The sequence below is a fragment of the Camelus bactrianus genome, chromosome 12 (genome assembly GCF_048773025.1).
Source record: "Camelus bactrianus isolate YW-2024 breed Bactrian camel chromosome 12, ASM4877302v1, whole genome shotgun sequence".
In the NCBI taxonomy this organism is placed as follows: Eukaryota; Metazoa; Chordata; class Mammalia; order Artiodactyla; family Camelidae; genus Camelus; species Camelus bactrianus.
In genome coordinates, this window is record NC_133550.1 from 49,159,832 (window position 1) to 49,179,963 (window position 20,132).

The 20,132-nt window shown below is 33.3% G+C and overlaps 1 protein-coding gene across 2 annotated transcripts in view; it reads left to right on the forward strand.

Annotated features, from left to right (window-relative positions):
• The window catches only part of PPFIA2 (PTPRF interacting protein alpha 2), a 389,231-nt gene that overhangs the window by 282,792 nt on the left and 86,307 nt on the right, over window positions 1-20,132 (forward strand). For both annotated transcript variants that reach the window (XM_010958810.3, XM_045519411.2), the window contains exons 8-10: window positions 5,212-5,433; window positions 13,626-13,772; window positions 14,782-14,916. In XM_010958810.3, the coding sequence (XP_010957112.2) occupies window positions 5,212-5,433; window positions 13,626-13,772; window positions 14,782-14,916 (504 nt within the window). The remainder of the gene's footprint in view (window positions 1-5,211; window positions 5,434-13,625; window positions 13,773-14,781; window positions 14,917-20,132) is intronic.

Consider the following 20,132-nt stretch of genomic DNA (forward strand, 5'->3'; position numbering starts at 1 on the left):
ACTTCACTTGAAATATAATTATCTATTTTTAAAGGACCAACTCAAAGAGTATCACAAAAAATATCTTCTTTCTGCTCCCATAATGCAAATATATAAGCAAAAAATAACTCTGTGGTGATATTTCATTGCAGTGCGTAATTGTTGCTTATTTCTGTGCCACTTCTCTACTTGATGGAAATTTTCTTAATGTCAGCATTATATCATCATATTAAAAAATTCTAAAACCTAATACCTTCCATTTGGCACATAGTAGGTGCTCAATAAGTATTTGTTGATTAAATAAAATTATATGTTTAAAAAGTTTTACCATCTGAGCCTTTATTACATTTGAAAACTAACAATTTAAGTGTATCCAGCTACAATTTAGAAGAAACAAAATGAAAGTCTTTTGTCTTAGGAAAATAATTTCTTGGTACAATACTAAAAGCACATAAAGGAAAAAATGATACATTGGACTTCATTAAAATTAAAAACACTTACATTTGAAACAGCACCATCAAGAAAGTAAAAAGATAACTGACAAACTGGAAAGAATTTTTCTTAAGTCTATAGCTGACAAAGGACTTGTATCATATATATATGGAATTCTCATAACTCAATAATAAAAGACAAACAACTCAATTAGTAAATGGGAAAATACTTCGGACATTTCGCAAGAGGAGATACACAAATAGCTAACAGGAACATGAAAAGATGCTCAACGTTGTTAGTCTCTAGGAACTGCAAATCAAAACCACAAGGAGATACTATTTCATACCCATAAGAATAACTATAATGAGTAAAGATAGTAACAAGTTTTGGTGAGGATATAGGAAATTGGAACTGTCATGATGACTGGTGGGAATGTAAAATGGTGTAACCACTTTGGGAAATATTTCTTCAAAATATTAAACATAGAATTACATGATCCAGAAATCCTGCTCCCAAGACTCTACCCACAAGAACTGAAAGCATATGTCCACACAAAGACTTGTACACAAATGTTCAGAGGAGCATTATTCATAGTATTCAGAAAGTGGAAACAATCTAAATGTCTACTAACTGGTGAATATGTAAATAAAATGTAGTATATCCACATGATAAAATATTATTCAGCAGTAACAGATATGAAATACTGGTAACATGCTACAACATGAATGACTCTCAAAAACAAAAATGTTCAGTGAATAAAGCCAGTCACAAAAGACTATTCTGTGATTTCATTTTTGTGAAAGGTACATGATATGCAAACCTATACTGAAGGAAAGTAGATTTGTGGTTGCCTAGGGCTAGGGGTTGGGGGTCTGCTGTAAGTAATTGTTAATGGGCATGAGGTTTTTATTAAGGATGGTGAGGATTTTCTCAAGTTAGATTATGTTGATAGTTACACAGCTCTTTACTAAACACCATTGACATTCACACTTTAAATGCGTGAACTTTATGGCATGTAAATTAGATCTCGATAAAGCTATTTAAAATAAGCATTGGGTTTTCCTTTAATTCATTCATCTACCAGTTAGATTAAAATGCCATAATTTATTTTAAAGACATATCAAAATAGTAATGATTTGGAACAAAAGTTATATATTCTTTTTTTGAGATATAGATCACAAGTTTAATATGACTGTTCTACTCTGAAATTATGAAAACATACTAAGCTCACCACAAAATGTATTTACAGTGATTTAAGTGGATGAAATATTACACATTTTTAAACATAAAATATTAATATATACTTCAGAAAAAAATGAGAGTTCATAATTTTCCATGGATAGTCCTAAATTCCAAAGTAGCATAAAGATTATGCAGTATAGTACACATCAATTATGTAACGGTATTGAAGAGGTTAACATTCTGAAAGTGTTCTATTTTAGTTGTCTCATTACTGTTTATATTTACTTAAATTTCTCTTACCTTGAGCCCATTAAAAATATGCAATTTTTAGACTAGATTTTAATGGACCTCAGGTGCACAAAATTAGAATAATCATTTTTCTAATTAGAAAATGAACATCATTCAGTTGCACTGAACAAATATTTGTAGAATTCATATATGTGTATGTATACATATGTATGTATATTCACATATCTATACACACACTACGTTCTTGGTACTTGTCTATATCATACAGCATATGTTATTTTATCTTATTGATTTATATGTTCCAATTAAAAGTAATATGGTAAAGGGACTGAGTTGGAACTTCAAAATTCTGCATTTTAATTCAAATCAACTTCATGGAAATTCCCTAAGTTTAAGTTTCTCTGAAGTTCTTAAGGATTCAAATGTTACATGTAATTTTTCAATCACATAAAACATTTTTCAAAGCAAACATTTATTTTCTAATGATTATTGTAGTTTCTAAAACTTTGCCATTTTTAGTTGACTAGAGAAAATTCTCAATGTGAGGAGGTAGAAGCTCTATTAAAGCTTACGCTTCCTTTGTTACACATGAGTGGTATACAGAGTTAGAAGGTATTTGCTATTATTACAGAAACCCTGTAATATCATTCTTCAGTTATCCCAAACTTGGACATAATTGATTGGCAGTTGGCTCTAGCCTTTCTCCCTAAACCAGTTCTCAGTTGCTGTCTAATGAATATAAATTGACTTTTCTCAATTCAATGTACAGATAATTGTGTCGTATATAAAGATCACTATCAATGTTTTTGAGATTTATGTCCACAAAAACTGTCCAAAATGTTGTTTCCTTATTAGCTTCACAGTAATACTGCTCTGAGTTGTATGTGGTATTGCTCGTCCCAGCGGAGAGGAGTAACTTTGCAAGGGCAGTTCTCTTCCACTAAGAGTGATTCCCAGGCCAGTTCTCGGCTCTGATCCCTCAGCAAGCGGCCATCCCAGCAGCTAGAGGAATCAAGACACTGAAGGAGGATCTGATCAACCAATCTCTGGATCCTCTCCAACATTTGCACCTATTTGTAATACTTCTTTTACTATGTAATTAGAAGCTTATCACCTGCAATACAAAAATTCAGTAGTATCTTCAAAGTATTAGGTCTGCAGATCCAACTGATATCTCAAGATACTATCTCAAGATTGACTCTCATGTAATTTTGATTTGCCCAGTTGTTTCTCCACATGTTAGGTGACTGGATTTATCAACACCCCTTGCCATTAGTTTGCGTTCCCATTCTCTCTGTTTTATCTTTCTCATTGCTTTTGTGGTGCTTTCTATTCTCCCCCTTTTCTTCTACAGTCAGTTCTGTCTAATATGACATTTGTGTTCCTAAAAATACTGAGTTATGCAAAACCGCATAATAAAAAACACAGAGCTCATGGGGGGAAAGGTGTTGAGGCACAACACTACAAACTTTATCACTTACTTAAAAAAGAGATATGTCTGAGGGTCTGTTTCTGTTTTGTACATGAGTTATTAGTGTCCTCCTTTTTTTTCTTTTCTAAAATTCCACATATGAGTGATATCATATAATATTTTTCTTTCTCTTTCTGGCTTACTTCACTTAGAATGACGATCTCTAGGTCCGTCCATGTTGCTGCAAATGGCATTATTTTATTCTTTTTTACAGCTGAATAGTATTCCATTGTATAAATATACCTCAACTTCTTTATGCAGTCATCTGTCAGTGGACAGTTAGGTTGTTTCTGTGTCTTGGCTATTGTATATAGTGCTGACATAGTAAACAATCTTATGATTACCAGGAGAAGGGGAGTGGGAAGGGATAAATTTGGGAGTTTGAAATTTGCAAATTTTAGCCATTATATATAACAATAGATAAAAAAACAAATTTCTTCTGTATAGCACAGATAACTATATTCAATATATTTTAATAACCTTTAATAAAAAATGAAAATGAATATATGTATGTATATATATGACTGGGACATTGTGCTGTACACCATGAATTGACACATTGTAACTGACTATACTTCAATTTTTTAAAAAAGATAGAAAACTAATAAAATGATTGCACAGTTTTACACATGTTGAATGGTTAAGAATTACATAAATGCTAATATAAATTCAACTCTTTACCTTTAAAAAGATCTGGACTTTGCTTATGGAAGTGGGTGTCAGAAGGATTATAGCTGTGAGTTATTGTGGAGTGGTGGAAAGAGGAGTATCTGAAATCAGGCAGGTGGTACAACACAGAAATGGGTGAGTTGACTCAGAGCTCTCCATGAAATGTGAAACTGGCATTAGATGTTTGAGAAGTGTGCATATGTGCATTTTGTATATTCCTACATTGCTTGATTCAGCTAGGTCCAGTTTTCTGTGTTCAGTGGCTGATTCTCAGGAATGAAATCATACACAAGAAAACACAAAAGTTAAATTATGTTCAAATTATTTCTTAATGTATCAATCATGTTTCAAATTCATGTTTTCCAAACAAGCATCCTAATAAAATTGACTGTACTTTTGTTTTTTGCTTTTTCTCTATAGTTTCCTGTTTCTCCCTGATTGTGATCTTTTTCTCTTAGCATCTGTTTCTCCCTAGTTGCTGCACTGTCTTCACTGCAAAACTTCTCCAGTTCACCTAGGCTGTAGTGCATCCTTCTGAAGACATGGGTCACTCTGGTTTCTAGGCAGCCCTTTCAAAGAGAAAAATCAATCTCAAATTATTTAAACTCTTTTAGCCTCCCTCCTCTGGATTGTGTGCACTCATGACTTTTATGTTGATAGCAATATAGAAATCGAGACTTTTCTATGCTATACCTTTGTACTAGCTGGGTCAGATTCACAGCAGGAATAACCTTCTTTAAAAGAAAAGTGCTGTGTAAGATTTTTTGCTGAGTATCATTGAAAATGAGACTTGCAAATACACAAAGGATCTTGAACAAAAATCGAAAATACTATATAGTTTGTGGGCCCTTATTTAGTAATAATATGCTGTATTACATAAATACAGTATTATTTCTTTATAATAAATTATATATATATAATTGATAAAAAATAGTTGCCACTTATTGAATGTTTAGGATACACCCATGTTTTCTGCTAAACTGTGTATAATGTACATACAGTAGCTTCCACTTCAAATGCATCTATTAGCCTATTTGAAAATTACGGATCTACCTATATGTTTTAATATCAATTAGGAGTTTTCTCAGAAACTTAGTTTTCCTCTAAGGCGAGTTCTCTTAGAAGTTTCATTTCTCAGTGTGAAATCTTTTTCTGTCTCATTTCTTTAAGTTCATGAATTGTAAAGATGAAGAAAGTTCTAAGTGCCATTTCTTTTTCTTTTCCTGCAGCGTTTGTCCAATGGTTCTATAGACTCCACTGATGATACAAGTCAAATAGTTGAGCTACAAGAATTGCTTGAAAAACAAAACTATGAAATGGCCCAAATGAAAGAACGTTTAGCAGCCCTTTCTTCCCGCGTGGGAGAGGTGGAGCAGGAAGCAGAGACAGCAAGGAAGGATCTCATTAAAACCGAAGAAATGAACACTAAGTATCAAAGGGACATTAGGGAGGTAAGTGATTCGTAACACTTTCAGTCTTTGCTTCCTGAATTCTGCCTCTGAGATGCTTTTGCTATAATTTCCCCTAATGGCACATACTCTTCAGATTTTCTCAAAAGATCATATTTGGGATGCATTATATTAGTCATGAAACTTGTTCGCTAAGGCAAAAATAGTTTCCTTCATCACCTCTTTAAATATGTATGCAAAGAAAATGTTGGTACCGAGTCTTAGATGTAATAAAATCTACAGTTTTTAATGAATCTTTAATATTTTTAAACTGTTAATTTTAAATAACCTTAGATTATTTGGGTATGAGTAATGAATTGCTATACTCTTAGCATATGGGAATACTCAAAGACATAACTTAAAATTTTTCCCTCTTATTTTGATTTTGTGTTTATGAATGTGAACGTATATCTGTGAAAGTGGGAACCTTTATATATTCAGTTCTTGCTAAACTTAACATCACTTCACCTGTTTGAAAACAGGGTACTTAGAAGTTATTACAAAAGTTACAAGGAGATGTTTTATTCATAACATTTCTGAATCATCTTACCAGCTAAGGTGAAAAGTTTCAAGTCTTTTCACTTTATCACTCTATTTAATTAAAAAGAAAATTATCTATATTTATGAAAATTATATTTTGTGACTTTTCACCTGTTTCATTTTTACATGTTCTTTTAAATCATATTTTTATTTTTTATCTTGTGTACATCATTAACTAGTTATTGGATTTGACTCTATGTATCCAATTCTTCGTATTCTCCCTTGAGCCCATTTTATCATACTTTTGCCTCCACAATCCCATCAAAACTGTTCTTATCCAAGGCATTAGTGACCTCCAGGTTGCTAAATCCCAAGTGTTATTTCTCAGCCCTTTGAAGCCCTTTGATCTAATTACCATCCCGGGTGTACTTCTTTATTTGGCTAATAGCACAATAAAGACACTCTCCTAACGTTCCTCCGTTTTTGTTTGCTACCCTCATCTCAGGCTCCTTCACTGGCTTTTCTTCCCCTCCTCAACTTTGGAGTGCCTTCCCTCCTCAATCTACATTAACTCCACTGGTAAAGTCATGCCATTCCATGTTTATGATTCCCAATTTCTATATCCAGCTTATCCTTCTCTCCTGATTTCCAGATGCCTGTGTCTACATCTCTAATAGGTATCTCAAAATTAACATCCTCAAGAATAATTTCCTGATATTCCCCTCAAAAGCCAGACTTAACTCACAGCCTTACATACCTCAGCTGATGGCAACTCGTTATTGGCGCTCAGACCAAAAACCTTGGGACTGTCCTTGGTGCCTCTCTTTCACACACACTGCTTTTGATTCATCCATAAATCTATGACTTCCAACTTCAAAATATATCCATCATATGACCTCTTCTCACAATCTTTATGGCTCTTCGGTATTCCACACAACTATCATCTCTCATAGGATTATTATAACAATCTGTATTCAACGCAGATGTCTGTGTAAGCTGTTACAGTGTAAGTCAGCTCAAGTCACTTTCTCCTTAAAACTTAAGTGGCGACCTGTTCTACTCACGGTAAAATCAAAGTCCTTGCCATAGTCTACAGCCACGTATGATCCCCACTGCCACCCTCTGACCTCTTTGTGCTCATCTGCTACTCTTTTGTTTTAGCCCACTCTGTTCACTTACTGTGGCCTCTTAAGCCGGACCTATTTTGTTGCATTTTCTTTTTCTTCTGACTTTTGCTCAAATGTTGCCTGCTCCATGTTCCCTAACCATGGCATTTACACACAGGCACTCTCCCTCTTCTTTCTTTTTTTTTAATCTCACAGTAATTGCAACCATCTGACACAATATGTACTTAACTGACATACTTTTTAGTTGTATACCTCCCTCTCCACTGTGCATAAAAAGTCATAAGAGCTGAGATATTTTGTTTTGTCTCATTTTGTTCATTACTCTGTTTTGATCCCCTACACAACTATTGAGCATATAATAGGTACTCAAAACCCTTTGTTGAAAGAATGGATATTTATGGACTTGGATGAAATGAGAACATGTACCCAAACAAAGCCTGCTATCTCAGAATGAGATAGATGATGCATAATGTTCTACGGCTGCACAGGTAATGGTAGTGTGCTCTAGATCTACACCTTTATGTGAATTAATAGGTCATGGAAGTATCTCTCATCTTCACTCCTCCCACAAACGAAACTCAGAGAAATTATAAAGTAGATGAAGTTTAATCTCTCTTCTATATCACTGTTAAGGAAAACTAGAATTTTTGGCTAGTAAACCACCAGGACCATTTCTTGAGCTTTTGCTCATTTTCTATTTCTTCATTCTTAGTCCTAGAGGTTTAGCTGTTTTTCTTTTACTTAACACTCACCTATTCTGTTAATGCTTGTTTAATCCAGTGTCATTTGCAGGTAGAGCCCAGTGTCTCCACCTTCTCCTTTCTTGTTGCCTATGTAAAAATGACCCTTTGATTCTAATAATCTTTGGGTGTAGGTGACAACCAGCTAAATCAGATGGGAAATATCAGTCATCTGATACCAGAAGTTCTTTTATTAGGAATCCTTTCTAATAGGTAAAGTGTTCTGCTTTCACAAGGAATTCTTGTAAAATATAACTGTTCTCATCAGGTCTATAATTTCTGTGTAGTTATATTTTAGGAGAAGAATATCTCTCATCATTCACCTCTGAAGGGAGGATGCAAACACAAATGCTTTCAGAGCCAGGCAAGCAATATAAATGTGGGAAGTGCCAAATGCATAGTAGGAAGTGATAAAATTAACAGGACCCGAACAAGGAGCCTGCACTACTCTGCCTGCCTGTATAGTCTGGATGCATCACATTTGTGTGTGTGTTTGGGTGTGTCTGTGTCTGTGTCTGTGTTAGGGACATTGTGAAAGCCGAATAAAATATTCAGGTCACAGGCCGTGGGACCTTGGCTTGCTACTAGAAATTTCTTGAGGACCAACCATGAAAACTATTATAAGTGCATTATATTTATCTAATTTCTTCTGTCCTCTAAGGAAGGTACTTGTAATTACCCCAGTTTTTCTCAGGTTAGGTAAAGTGACTTGTCCAAGGCCTATCCACTACTGTCCCCAGCACACCACTTCCCTCACCGCTCCCAGCACCAGGAAGAATACAGGATCAGCAGGACTTCAAAACCTGTGCTTCTTCCACTACAAGCAGTTTCTAAAGTCAACAAGATACAACCATTTATTCAGAGATAGCAACTCTCATAAAAACTGCTGCTGCACTATGACTCCTTCCTAAATAATCAGTCTTTTGATCTTTCTTTCCAATAAGCAAGAAAATGTGAAAATCATATCTGTTAAAAAGGTATCATGTAACACTCAAAACTCCAGACTCTGCTTTTATTTTCTCGAACAATAATGTTTTCTTGGGCTGTGGTCACACAAAGTCTACTAGATTGCAAGCTTTTCTATAGGAAAAAAAAAAAAAAGGTGATTGTTCTTGCTTCCCCTATGACATTCCAGCATTGTATGATTTATGTATAACATAAGCAATAAATATGTATTGAATTAATTAAGGGAAAAATTAGAGAACAGGAAAACCTGATCATATAATTAAAAACTGAAATGCTTTTTGCTATGCATATGCATAGTCTAATATATCTAAAATAAATTTTACAAATATATTTCATTAATGGTTTCAGAGTACATTATTGTAATTATTCTTTGTCAAGAAATAAATCTATTCAAAATGTACTTTGAAATTTTGTCTCACACTCCCCCCACCCCCAACAACTGACTGTGACCTGTTGGAGTAGAGGGCTGGATTAAAGCTTGGCATAGTACACATATTGCAAAATACAGTCCATCTCATAGCAGAGGTTTAGTTTAGCTCTCCACCTTTTAATCAAGAAGGCCACTAATTAGGTATTGGATAATAATATCTCATGAAATAGGTATATATGCAAAGAGTTAGAATTTTCTGTGAAGTATTTCAATTCTGTTTTGCTTTGTGAATAAAATCAGCTTTTCTTTTCAACTTCTTATTAAGAGCTCTTTGAATGTTCACTAGGTGATTCAATGAATGAATACGTATCAATTTTGTCTTTTCTGAAACATGGAGTTACGTTTTTCACTTTACTAACTTTAACTTACTATAGAATGATATTCATTTGACAATAAAATTCAGTTTCTACATAAACTTCAGGTCAAGAGAAAATTAAATCTTCACGCAGCTCTTCCCACCTCCCCCCCCCCTTTTTTTTAGGCAGCAGTTTTCAGGAACTAGAAAAAACTTTCTGTTTTAGAATTTCCAAGTGACACACAGGGAAAAGATACTGCTCCAACTTGTAAATTCAAATTTTATTTTTGGCAATGCGGCCTGCAGTTAAAAACTAAATCTCCCACATGAATCACTGAATTAAAAATGCAATACCGAAGTCACATCCAGTGACTCCTACGTGTAAGGTATGCCATAGAGTCAGGTCAGCTAATTATAGGTATGATAGTAATTAATGATAGACCAGAAGCTATTATTTCCTGAGTGTGTATTGTACACGAGACACCATGCAAAGCACTTCAAATAGTATATCATAACAATGTTATGTAGTAGATGTTCACATCCCAACCAGAAACTAAAAAAAAAGAAAGAAGAAAGAAGGTGAAATGTAGTAAAGTTAAGCAACATTTGCTCATAACAGAGTTAATAAGTATCAACAACTCGGATTTAAAGCAAGTATGCACTTCTTCATGCTCATGATCTGAAGAAATATGTGTATACCTTTAACAGATTTACTGATTTTATAATTTTGTAACAAGTTTACCTATTGTAGGCTAGATTTAGAATTTTCCCTTGGGCTACCAAAGCCGACATAACATTCCCAGAGTTCTGTATGAAAATGAAATTAACAATACAATATTAACAATTGTAAGAACTCTGAAGGAATCCTCTAAGATTGAAAACTGTAACCACATTGGGATAAAAAATAGAAAAATTCAAAATTTAAAATAAAAGATTTTTAAATAGTAGCTTTTGTTTGGATGGCTGAAAGCTAGGAGTATGTATATAATTTTGATAAAAAAGATTTAGTTTGGATAATTTTTGCCAAATTGATGGATTAATTGAGTTTCATACATTTGATCATCAGTATTAACATACTGCTGGCAATGCTTGGTGTTCTTGGATAGTGGCAGTATGATAATCTCTACCTCCCTCTTTGCATTGCAGTTTTCTGTATATATCTCTGTCCCTAAATATTCCTCTCCTTGTAAGAACACCAGTCACAGGATTTAAGGCCCACCCTATCCTGTATGATCTCATCTTAACTTGATTACATCTATAAAACCTTATTCGCAAATAAGATTACATTCCTAAGTCCTAGGTGAACATAAATTTTGCTAGGGACACTATTTAACCCAGTACATAAAGACAGATAAGTGTCAGGCCATGAAGCTGCTTGTTTTCAAGGCCCTGTAGCTCAGATTTTACTTTGAGGATGGAGGGGAACAACAAAGGTATTTAAGCCCAGAAGCAGATTGGCCAACAGGTTAGGAATAAGTAAGGAGGAAAACAGACTCATAGCAAGACAACAGATTAGGCTATTAAGTTAGGAGTTAAAGTGAAGGAGTTTTCTTGGATGATGCTTAATTTCTGTACAGAGTAGTGTCATTCCTTAGTCAAGTAATACAAGGCAGGGGTACCAAGAGAGAATGAGGACAGCATGATGAGTTTTGTTGTAGAATATGACTTTTTAATTAATTTTAATTTTGTAAATGTACATAATTTTTCCAAGTCAAATAATATCAAGAGTATACAAAGCTAAACACGCACACCCACAAAACACATACATGTACACAAAGCCTCCATCCACCTGCCATTTCACCTCCCTCAGATTCTTAATTTCAACACTCTTAGCCATTATTTATGGTATTTTCTCTCTTATTTAAACTTAATTTATGTCTTGCTATTCTATTATATGAGGATTTTAGCTCTCTTATTCTCTCCCTTTCTTTCTCTTCCTCCCAACCTTCCACTATAATTATCTCAAAATCACATTCAGTGTTACAGTTATTATGACTAAGTAAATAGTTTTCACAAATGATCCAAGGAGTAGTTTTCAATGATAATATTTTCTTTTGTACAGCTTTATGTTTTTCCAGGATTTCATTAATTACCTGATAAATTAATTTGCTTACTTATGCTTAAAACTAAGTAAACCTTCCCACTCTCTCCAACAGTTTGGTAAAATTTCATAATTTCGGTTCAGTTATAGACATTGGTCAAGCAGATAATTTATCATTCTTACTTTTATTTCCTTTGAACCATCCCTTTTTCTTCTGCCCTCTCCTTCAGATCTGTACCAAATTTTTCATAGGCCTGTTTCATTCTTTTCAGCTAGAGTTATGGGATTTACGTCTCCTACCACCATGAAAATCCAGGAGAAAAAAGTGACCAAGATCCCTAAAGTGGAAGCAGCATAAAGGCCAGAATACAGATAATGACTAAACTTGAGGGAAGGTAGAACACCTGTTCTGAACTGAAAGATAGAGGTTAAGGATTTGTGTGCATGTGATTAAATTTGTAGATGTTGGTGAGAGAAGATCAGGAAGCTGAAGTCCTGTCCATTCTAATATTTCTGGAAAACTGGAAGAAAATTTATCTGTTCTGTGGGTGTGGCAGGATTGACTCTGGATTCTGGAGGAGAATAACAAAGAGACTGATTAGGAATAAGTGATCAAATAAATCTGAGTAGTAATATATGGAAGCCACCACTATCTCCTCGATTGCAGGATCCTTATGCAAAGAAGCGTCACACATTATCACCTCTGTAGATGACTTCCCAACATCTCAAAAATATAGATTACCTACTTATAAATTCTCATGTAAGCTATGAGGAAGATAAAATCATCTCCATGCTATCTATGAATTGTATGGTTTAAAATTATTGCTTACAGTCTTATTAATGCCATAGTTTTACTCCATTTTCACTGATAGTATTTTTTAAATTGAAGTATAGTTGATTTACAGTGTTGTGTTAATTCCTGGTATACAGCAAAGTAATTCAGTTTTATGTATATAATATGTGTGTGTGTGTGTGTGTATAATATATATATATATATTCTTTTTCAGATTCTTTTTTGTTATCAGTTATTGAAAGATATTGATAATAGTTCCCTGTGCTATACAGTAGGACCTTGTTGTTTATCTGTTTTGTATATAGTAATTTGTATCTGCTAATCCCAAACTCCTAATTTATCCCTCCACCTTTTTCCACTTCGGTAACTGTTTTCTTTGATTGTGAGTCTATTTCTGTTTAATAATAATAATAATAATGAATAAATAAGTTTATTTGTATCATCTTTTAGATTCCACATATAAGTAATATCATATGACATTTGTCTTTCTCAGTCTAATTTAGTATGATAGTCTCTAGGTCCATCCATGTTGCTACAAATGGAAGTATTTCATTCTTTTTTGTGGCTGAGTAATATTCTATTGTGTATATATATACCACATCTTCGTTATCCAGTCATCTGTCAATGGACATGTGGATTGCTTCCATGTCTTGACTATTGTAAATAGTGCTGCTATGAACATTGGGGCATTTGCACTGATAGTTAATTTTCCCCTAGAGATATGTGTTCATTGAATTTTCTCAATTCTTTTTTAATTGGAATATATGATATATGTAACAAGATAAATGTTTTTCTTAAAGTAGATTGGTCAATTTATTTGTGGCTATGATTCAAATTTACTTCTTTTTTTGTCTTTGCCTTCTCTTTTAATCATTCAGTTACTCTTACTTATGTGTAAAGATAAGGATACTGAAGATATTTGTTATCCTTATTTGAAGATTGCTTTGCAGTTCGGAAATACAGTCACCAATTTTATGGTTTGCAACTCTGCCCATAATTGTATTCATCTCTAATGTGTAATGAGCTAATTTATCTGCCACTTCTTTTCTAAGAATACCAGTTCTACAGTGGGCAGTTTCAAAATGTACTCTATTGCATCTCAGAGGTAGAAAGCTTTCAGCTAACCCAAGACGTAAGAAGAATTCTGACAGATAAGTTGAGAAAAATCATGAAATCTTGCATCCCTTCCATGAAAAGAAAGGAATGAATATTTACCTCAAGAAAGCAATAGTTTTTTTTAATATCTTACTATTTTATTTAAATAACAAGACAGTATATAAATTGAGAATCTGATTTGATTTTTTTAAATAATTTTAATTGTAGGCCATGGCACAGAAGGAGGATATGGAAGAAAGAATCACGACCCTTGAGAAGCGTTACCTCAGTGCTCAGAGAGAATCTACCTCCATACATGACATGAATGATAAGCTGGAAAATGAGTTAGCAAATAAAGAGGCCATCCTACGGCAGGTTCAGTATCTCTATCTTGGTTTTGTCCTGGTTCATGTGTGTATTCTCACAATTCTCATAAAACTTGAAATAAATAAAATATGGTATTTCTTGGCAGTCAATCATTGTCTAAAATTTAGAATTGAGGTAACTAAATAGATGTGATTTTCAATATGTAATCTAGAAATCTGGCTTAATAATAATAAAAATAATGACTAGTATTTACTTTGGATCTAGTCATTATTTTTATTATTATTATTATTATTATTTCTTATTATTAACCAGAAAGTGTGCTAGACAGTTTAAATGTATTACCTCACTTAAACCCAATCACCACCCGTGAAGTAAAGTTATTGTACTGAGGAAACTAAAGTTCAGAGACATGAATACTTCCCCAAGGTCACACATATAGTACTTGCCAGAGTCAATAATGGAAGCCCAAGTCTATTCAGATCTAGAGCAGGAGTAGGCAAACTATGGCCCATGTGCCAAAACTATGGCTCTGGTTTATAAATTAAGTTTTATTTTAACATAGTCATACCCATTCATTTAATCATTGTCTGTGACTGCTTTTGTGTTACAACAGTAGAACTGATTAGTTGGAGTAAAGACTATGATATACAAAATCTAAAATATTTACTCTCTGGCCTTTCACGAAAACATTTGCCAGCTTAATCATTGGAGCCTAGACTCTCAACCATTATGCTACATTCCTTCCCCTACTCCAATTAGTGCTATGATTTTCAGTATACTCCTATCATGTTGCATCTGAAGTCTTATTCCATGTATCCAAGTTAACACTCACTATTAACTTCTTTTTGCTGCCATAGGTAAAATGTTTCTTTTAATGTGCTGAATTTTATTAAGGGTTATGTACAAGTAAAAACATATGAAAATACGAGAACAATCATCTCTTTGCACAGTAGGCATGATAGTAGTAGCTGATTTTAAGTCTAGAATAATAGCTAACGCCCACAGCCCCTAGTGCCTGGTGACAATTTAAGTGGCTCTTTTTCTATCCCTATTTCAGATGGAGGAGAAGAACAGACAGTTACAAGAGCGTCTTGAGCTGGCTGAACAAAAGTTGCAGCAGACTATGAGAAAAGCTGAGACCTTACCTGAAGTAGAGGCTGAACTGGCTCAGAGAATTGCAGCCCTGACAAAGGTACTGCAATAAAACAATTGGTCAGCCTAGATATACTTATAGGAATAACTAGTAATCAAAATGGAATCTACATTTTCTTTAGACTTTACGAAAATTAATTTTATTAAATCTTATTATATTGGTCTGTTATTTACATGAAATTTTTATATCACACATATGATGAATGATAAATGTGATGATCTCTTTGTCTATCTAAACATTAATAAAAATAAACCATATTTCATGTCTCTATAGTTAATTTTCCATGGTAATATTTGCATGTAAGAATAATCACCAAATATAAACACATGATTATATTTAATATAGATATACTTGAGACATAATGATTTAGTAGGCTTAACTTACATTGTAGTGTATTAGAAATGTAGGCTATATCATAAGCAGTTGATTCCTTTTTAACTGTAACATGAAAAAATTTGTTAGAAATTGGAAGTTAGACCTGTAGAAGTCTAAAGTGCAAAGCCAATAAATAGTCAGAAAGTGGTTTTAATAGTTGCAGTTTCTTCTGAACCGGTTAAAATCAGTAATAATCTGAAGAATGTTCAAAATTATCTGCTGTTATGGCCCTTAGATTCTGCAATTATCTGCATATTTTAGAATTTTGCAACCATTGTAATGTAAAAAATGACTGTTCTTAATTGTCACAGTCAAATGGAAATGTCATTACTTCAAAGTGTATATGCATGTCACTAGAATTAAAGTCCAGATTCTGTCACTAAAACATGTTTGACATTTAATATCAATTAAAAAATGTGCACTCTTACTAGATGTTCACACAGTCATTACTGTGTGCTATTTTCCACACCACTGCAGTATGGGTCAGATAGATATGTGAACTTCAAGTTATAAATTCTGTCATTAAAGAGTATCCAAAACAATGGATGCAGCTAAATAAAAGTAGGTATACATAGTTACTTCTCAGAAAAAGTAAATAATTAAAGAGGAACAGTAGACTGATGCCTGTTGGTTAAAATAGGGTAGTTAATCAGGTAGTGAAAAGAAAAACAGTTGACAAAGTAGAAAGCTTTGAAACAGTTGATTGTCTATAGATTATTGGACTAACTAGCTGAATAAAACAACCTGATTAGGGTGACATTACAATCTGTATCCTTCTATAGTCACAGATCGCGGCATAAACTGCTCTGGCAATTTCAAAAATGTGTGATTTTGAAGATAAAGATAAAATTATCATTTAATTTGAGAAATATTCTAGAAATTATATAAAAGTGCAAATATATTAGTAGTATTCTATTTTCTTGCAAATACATTTTAAATTACTGTAATATGGATTAAGATGGGTTCACTTAGGCTTTATATCTGAGGAACATAAAATACTTTTCTATAAAGAGTTATTGAATTATTTTAGGGGGACTTAGGCAAGTGGCTAGATAATAAAATTAATTTTTGTAATATTTAAGTGTAAAATAGTCATCAATATTGTCATGAGTGAAATACAAGGAAGTCTGGGATCTCTACTCCCAAAACAGAAATTAAAATTTAGCAAAAAATTGCCCCAAATTAACCTCTGATGGATTGAGTATAAAGCATATTTTAAAATATAATGCTTGATGTATGAGGCTTTAAATGAAATATTCCTAAGTATCCTTAATTTAGAATATAACAAAAAAGCTTGAAATAGGTTCTCATCTGTTTTGCCCTCCTTTTTATGCTCTTGAGATCTTATTTTGATATATATATTCACTTATGCATCCAAAGTAATTTCTTCAGTTTACTACTACCTAATAATATTTTCCTAAAATTACACTTCTCATAGACTTTTTGCTTTCCTCATTTGTTGGCAGTTTTATCCTTCTTAAAAAGTGTCAAAATTGCTAGAATTCACTCTGCTTGTCCTTTTTACTGCTTTCTCTTCTGACTGGTTCTGTGTCAACAACTCTACTTCAGATAATACAGCTTCTATGTTACTGTCATTTAATTCACAATACACACTCTATGTTATTGTCATTTAATTCACAATATACACTCTTCTGGTGCCGAGATTTTATTCTCAATGTACTCCCTCTGCTTGTAACATTTTATAACATGTGAAGATTACTCTTTCATTTGTTCTTCCAAGTTTTAATGTTAAGATGATTTTGACCATTTTCTATCTCCTGTTCTCAAGATCTTTAGGGCCTGATTCCAGAACCTGCTTTATTATTTATTGTTTCAAATTCAATTTGTTTTTAATATCTCACTATTATTGATCTTCATAGTCTTTCTATTTCTTAATATTTTTGACTACTAATTTATGATTTAGGCTTAATTTAAACCTAGGCTCCCTTCTCCTGCATTTCGAATGGTATTGTTAACAATCCCTCATGTATTTTATTTAGCCTATATGTATTTTTTTCTACTTTTATTATCTGCTACCTATTTTTTTTTCTTCTCGTTGGACTTCCTCTCTTTAATTTTAATTTATTCTCCATTTGCAAACATATTCACACTCTTCTCAAAATCATTTCTGTCTGTAATTTCTTCTAAATATTTGGCTTGTTTGAAAATCGCCTTGTTACATTGAAGGGTGAAACCGGAATAAGCCCTGTACCCCATCAAGGAATACCAAGTGGTCTTGGGTGACTCTTGTATTTATACCACTTGCTTCAATCGCAGTCTTCATAAGGTTAAGATGGATATCAATCAATAGTAGTTGCAAATTTATCCCAGGTTTGTTTAGAGATGATGTCTGAATTTATTCTTTGATTGCGAAGATTGTCTTTTTCTTCTTCTATTGTGTTTGTGTGTGTGTGTGTGTATGTGTGTGTGTATGTGTTTGCGCGTGCGTGCTTGTATGTAGATAGGTGAGTAAAATAGACCATTTGAGGCTTTTAGAAAGTTAGAAGTATTGAATAATGGCTAGGGATAAAACTAAAAATTTGGCTTTGTTGAGTGTATACACAACTAATAAAGATTTTGGGCTCCCAATCTTATGATTTATGATGTTTACCTCTTTAATTTAAATGCATATTCCCTCAGCAAGGACTTAATTCATCTTGAATTCCATAAGGTATTTCATTTATTTTTAGTACCAATAGAAATTATCAACAATAACATAGTGACTTAAACATGACAGAATTCTTGTTTAGTCTCTGAAGTGAACTTTCACAATGTCTGGTGTGTTTTCAGTAGCTCAGCTGGAATAATTTTAAGGATCTTTGAAGGATCTGCTGACTTTGCTTGTATACTTGAAGTAACGGGCTTTGGAAATTGAGATGTTCATGCCTTAGCTACCTTGAATCAGTCACCTGATTAATTTTCATAACACTCATGGCTTGTTAAAATGAACTTTTGAGAGATTATAGATACCTTTATCAATTTAAAATGCATAATTTCAGCAATATTTTGACCCATTTAACTGTATCCTTAGTTGAATTTTAGGTTTTAAGTAATATAAAATTATTTTGTGGCATTTGGAGACGTTGGTAGCATTCTATGTTGCTTCTACACATTTAGGGAAAGAAATTGGTTATTTGTTATTTCTGCATTATCTTTCCAGTTTATGAAATAAGAATACCAGAAGAAAAATCTTACAAAGTGTAAATGTTGGGTTATAATTTGCATAAACACACCAATTAAATATTAAATATTTTATTGACTTAATTGGAATTTGTTGCATAGAATAGTACATATGCATATGAACCAACACATGAATAGGTTACTGTTTCTTTTCAGGTACTGCATGACATATTTATATATAGTCCTATATTTGCATAAAGTAAGTTTCACTGTTTTAGAATAAACTTATAAAATATAATAGAATATGCTCTGGAGTTAAACTTTGTCATCTAGATAAAGGTTATTTTCACTGTTGTAATTATTTAACTTGTAATTATGTTTAAAATGTTGATGTAACTTTACATGTAATGTGTGCATAACGTACTAATACAATTCAGCTATCAGCAATGTCACATGTGTTGAACACTCTGCATCTGTGGTAACTGACCGTCACCTCCCAGACATGTAACTAACCTTGGCACTGGGCAAACAGTCACTCACAAAGGCACTGTGCTGCCTGTTCACTTTAGGGCACTATTTTGTTTCCATAGCAACAATCAATGCACAACAGTTTTGGAGTGCTCCCTAGTGTCACTCAGGAGGGCTCACAAATAGATTCTTGTCCTCATAGCATTATTGTCACCTTGATAATTTGAGGGCTTTATATCATTTTCATTTAAAATTTCGAATTAAGACTGTATCCGAGAATAGGCGCTGAGGTTCTAGACCTGCAGCCATAAAGTGTATTCCGAGACCAGAAGTCATTTTGTAAGTTTGCCCCTGTTGCTGAGGAAACTCAATCCTGCTGGAATTGGAGAATACTCATAATAACCCCGTCGCTTAGCTCTTTCTCTGATTTCTACAGAGTTGGGTTTGTAATGAATTTTGTTCCAAATTTATTTCACCTGAGTCCTTACTTTAGTCTACTTCTCAACATTGAGGTACATTTTCCCCATGATTTGTAAGTAATACGGTAAAAAACAAGTGAACCAAAATACAAAACTTTTAACAATCTGTCAGAGACATATTCTAGTGTTTGGTTTCCCATAATTCCAGTTATTACATGACTCTTTCAGAGTTGCTTTAATTCATTTGTAGTAGTCTTTCATCGCCAGCCATTACTAACCTTCCATACCTTAGGTTGGTAGCTTTTTATTTGAGCATACCATTGTTTTTCCACTTATGACCATCAACTGCATCATGTTCACCAGGTATCAGTGTAGTTCTTTCTACATAAAATTCTGTCTATTAGAGTATTAAATTTGCTGTCACACTTTTCTTTTAAGCATTCTGTGCTATGTTCTGTTCAGTGTCAGTGTCTTTAGTTCTGATTTTTCAATTTTGTCCCTCTCCTTTTCCTTGACTTGTTAGTCTGATCCAACCTCTTCTACCTCATCTGATGATTATCAATATGTTATGGAAGCTAAACTACAAGAAATGATCTCCATACGTAGGAAGGTAGTCCTACTGGACTTTACTTTCTATTGCTAAATAGAATTCATCTAAGTTTTTTCTTTTCATTTATAAAAATTATGTTACTTTTATTTATTGATAATCGACCATCTGTGCAGTTCAGTGCTTCAGAAGCTTAAGATTGGACAATGGCAGGTTTGTGTTCAAACCATGCACAGTCTGCATGTTACATTTGGCTGATTTCATTGCTCATAAATAACTCCAATGTTTTGCTGATGCTTGGATGTAACAGGCCTTCGTAGCTGACA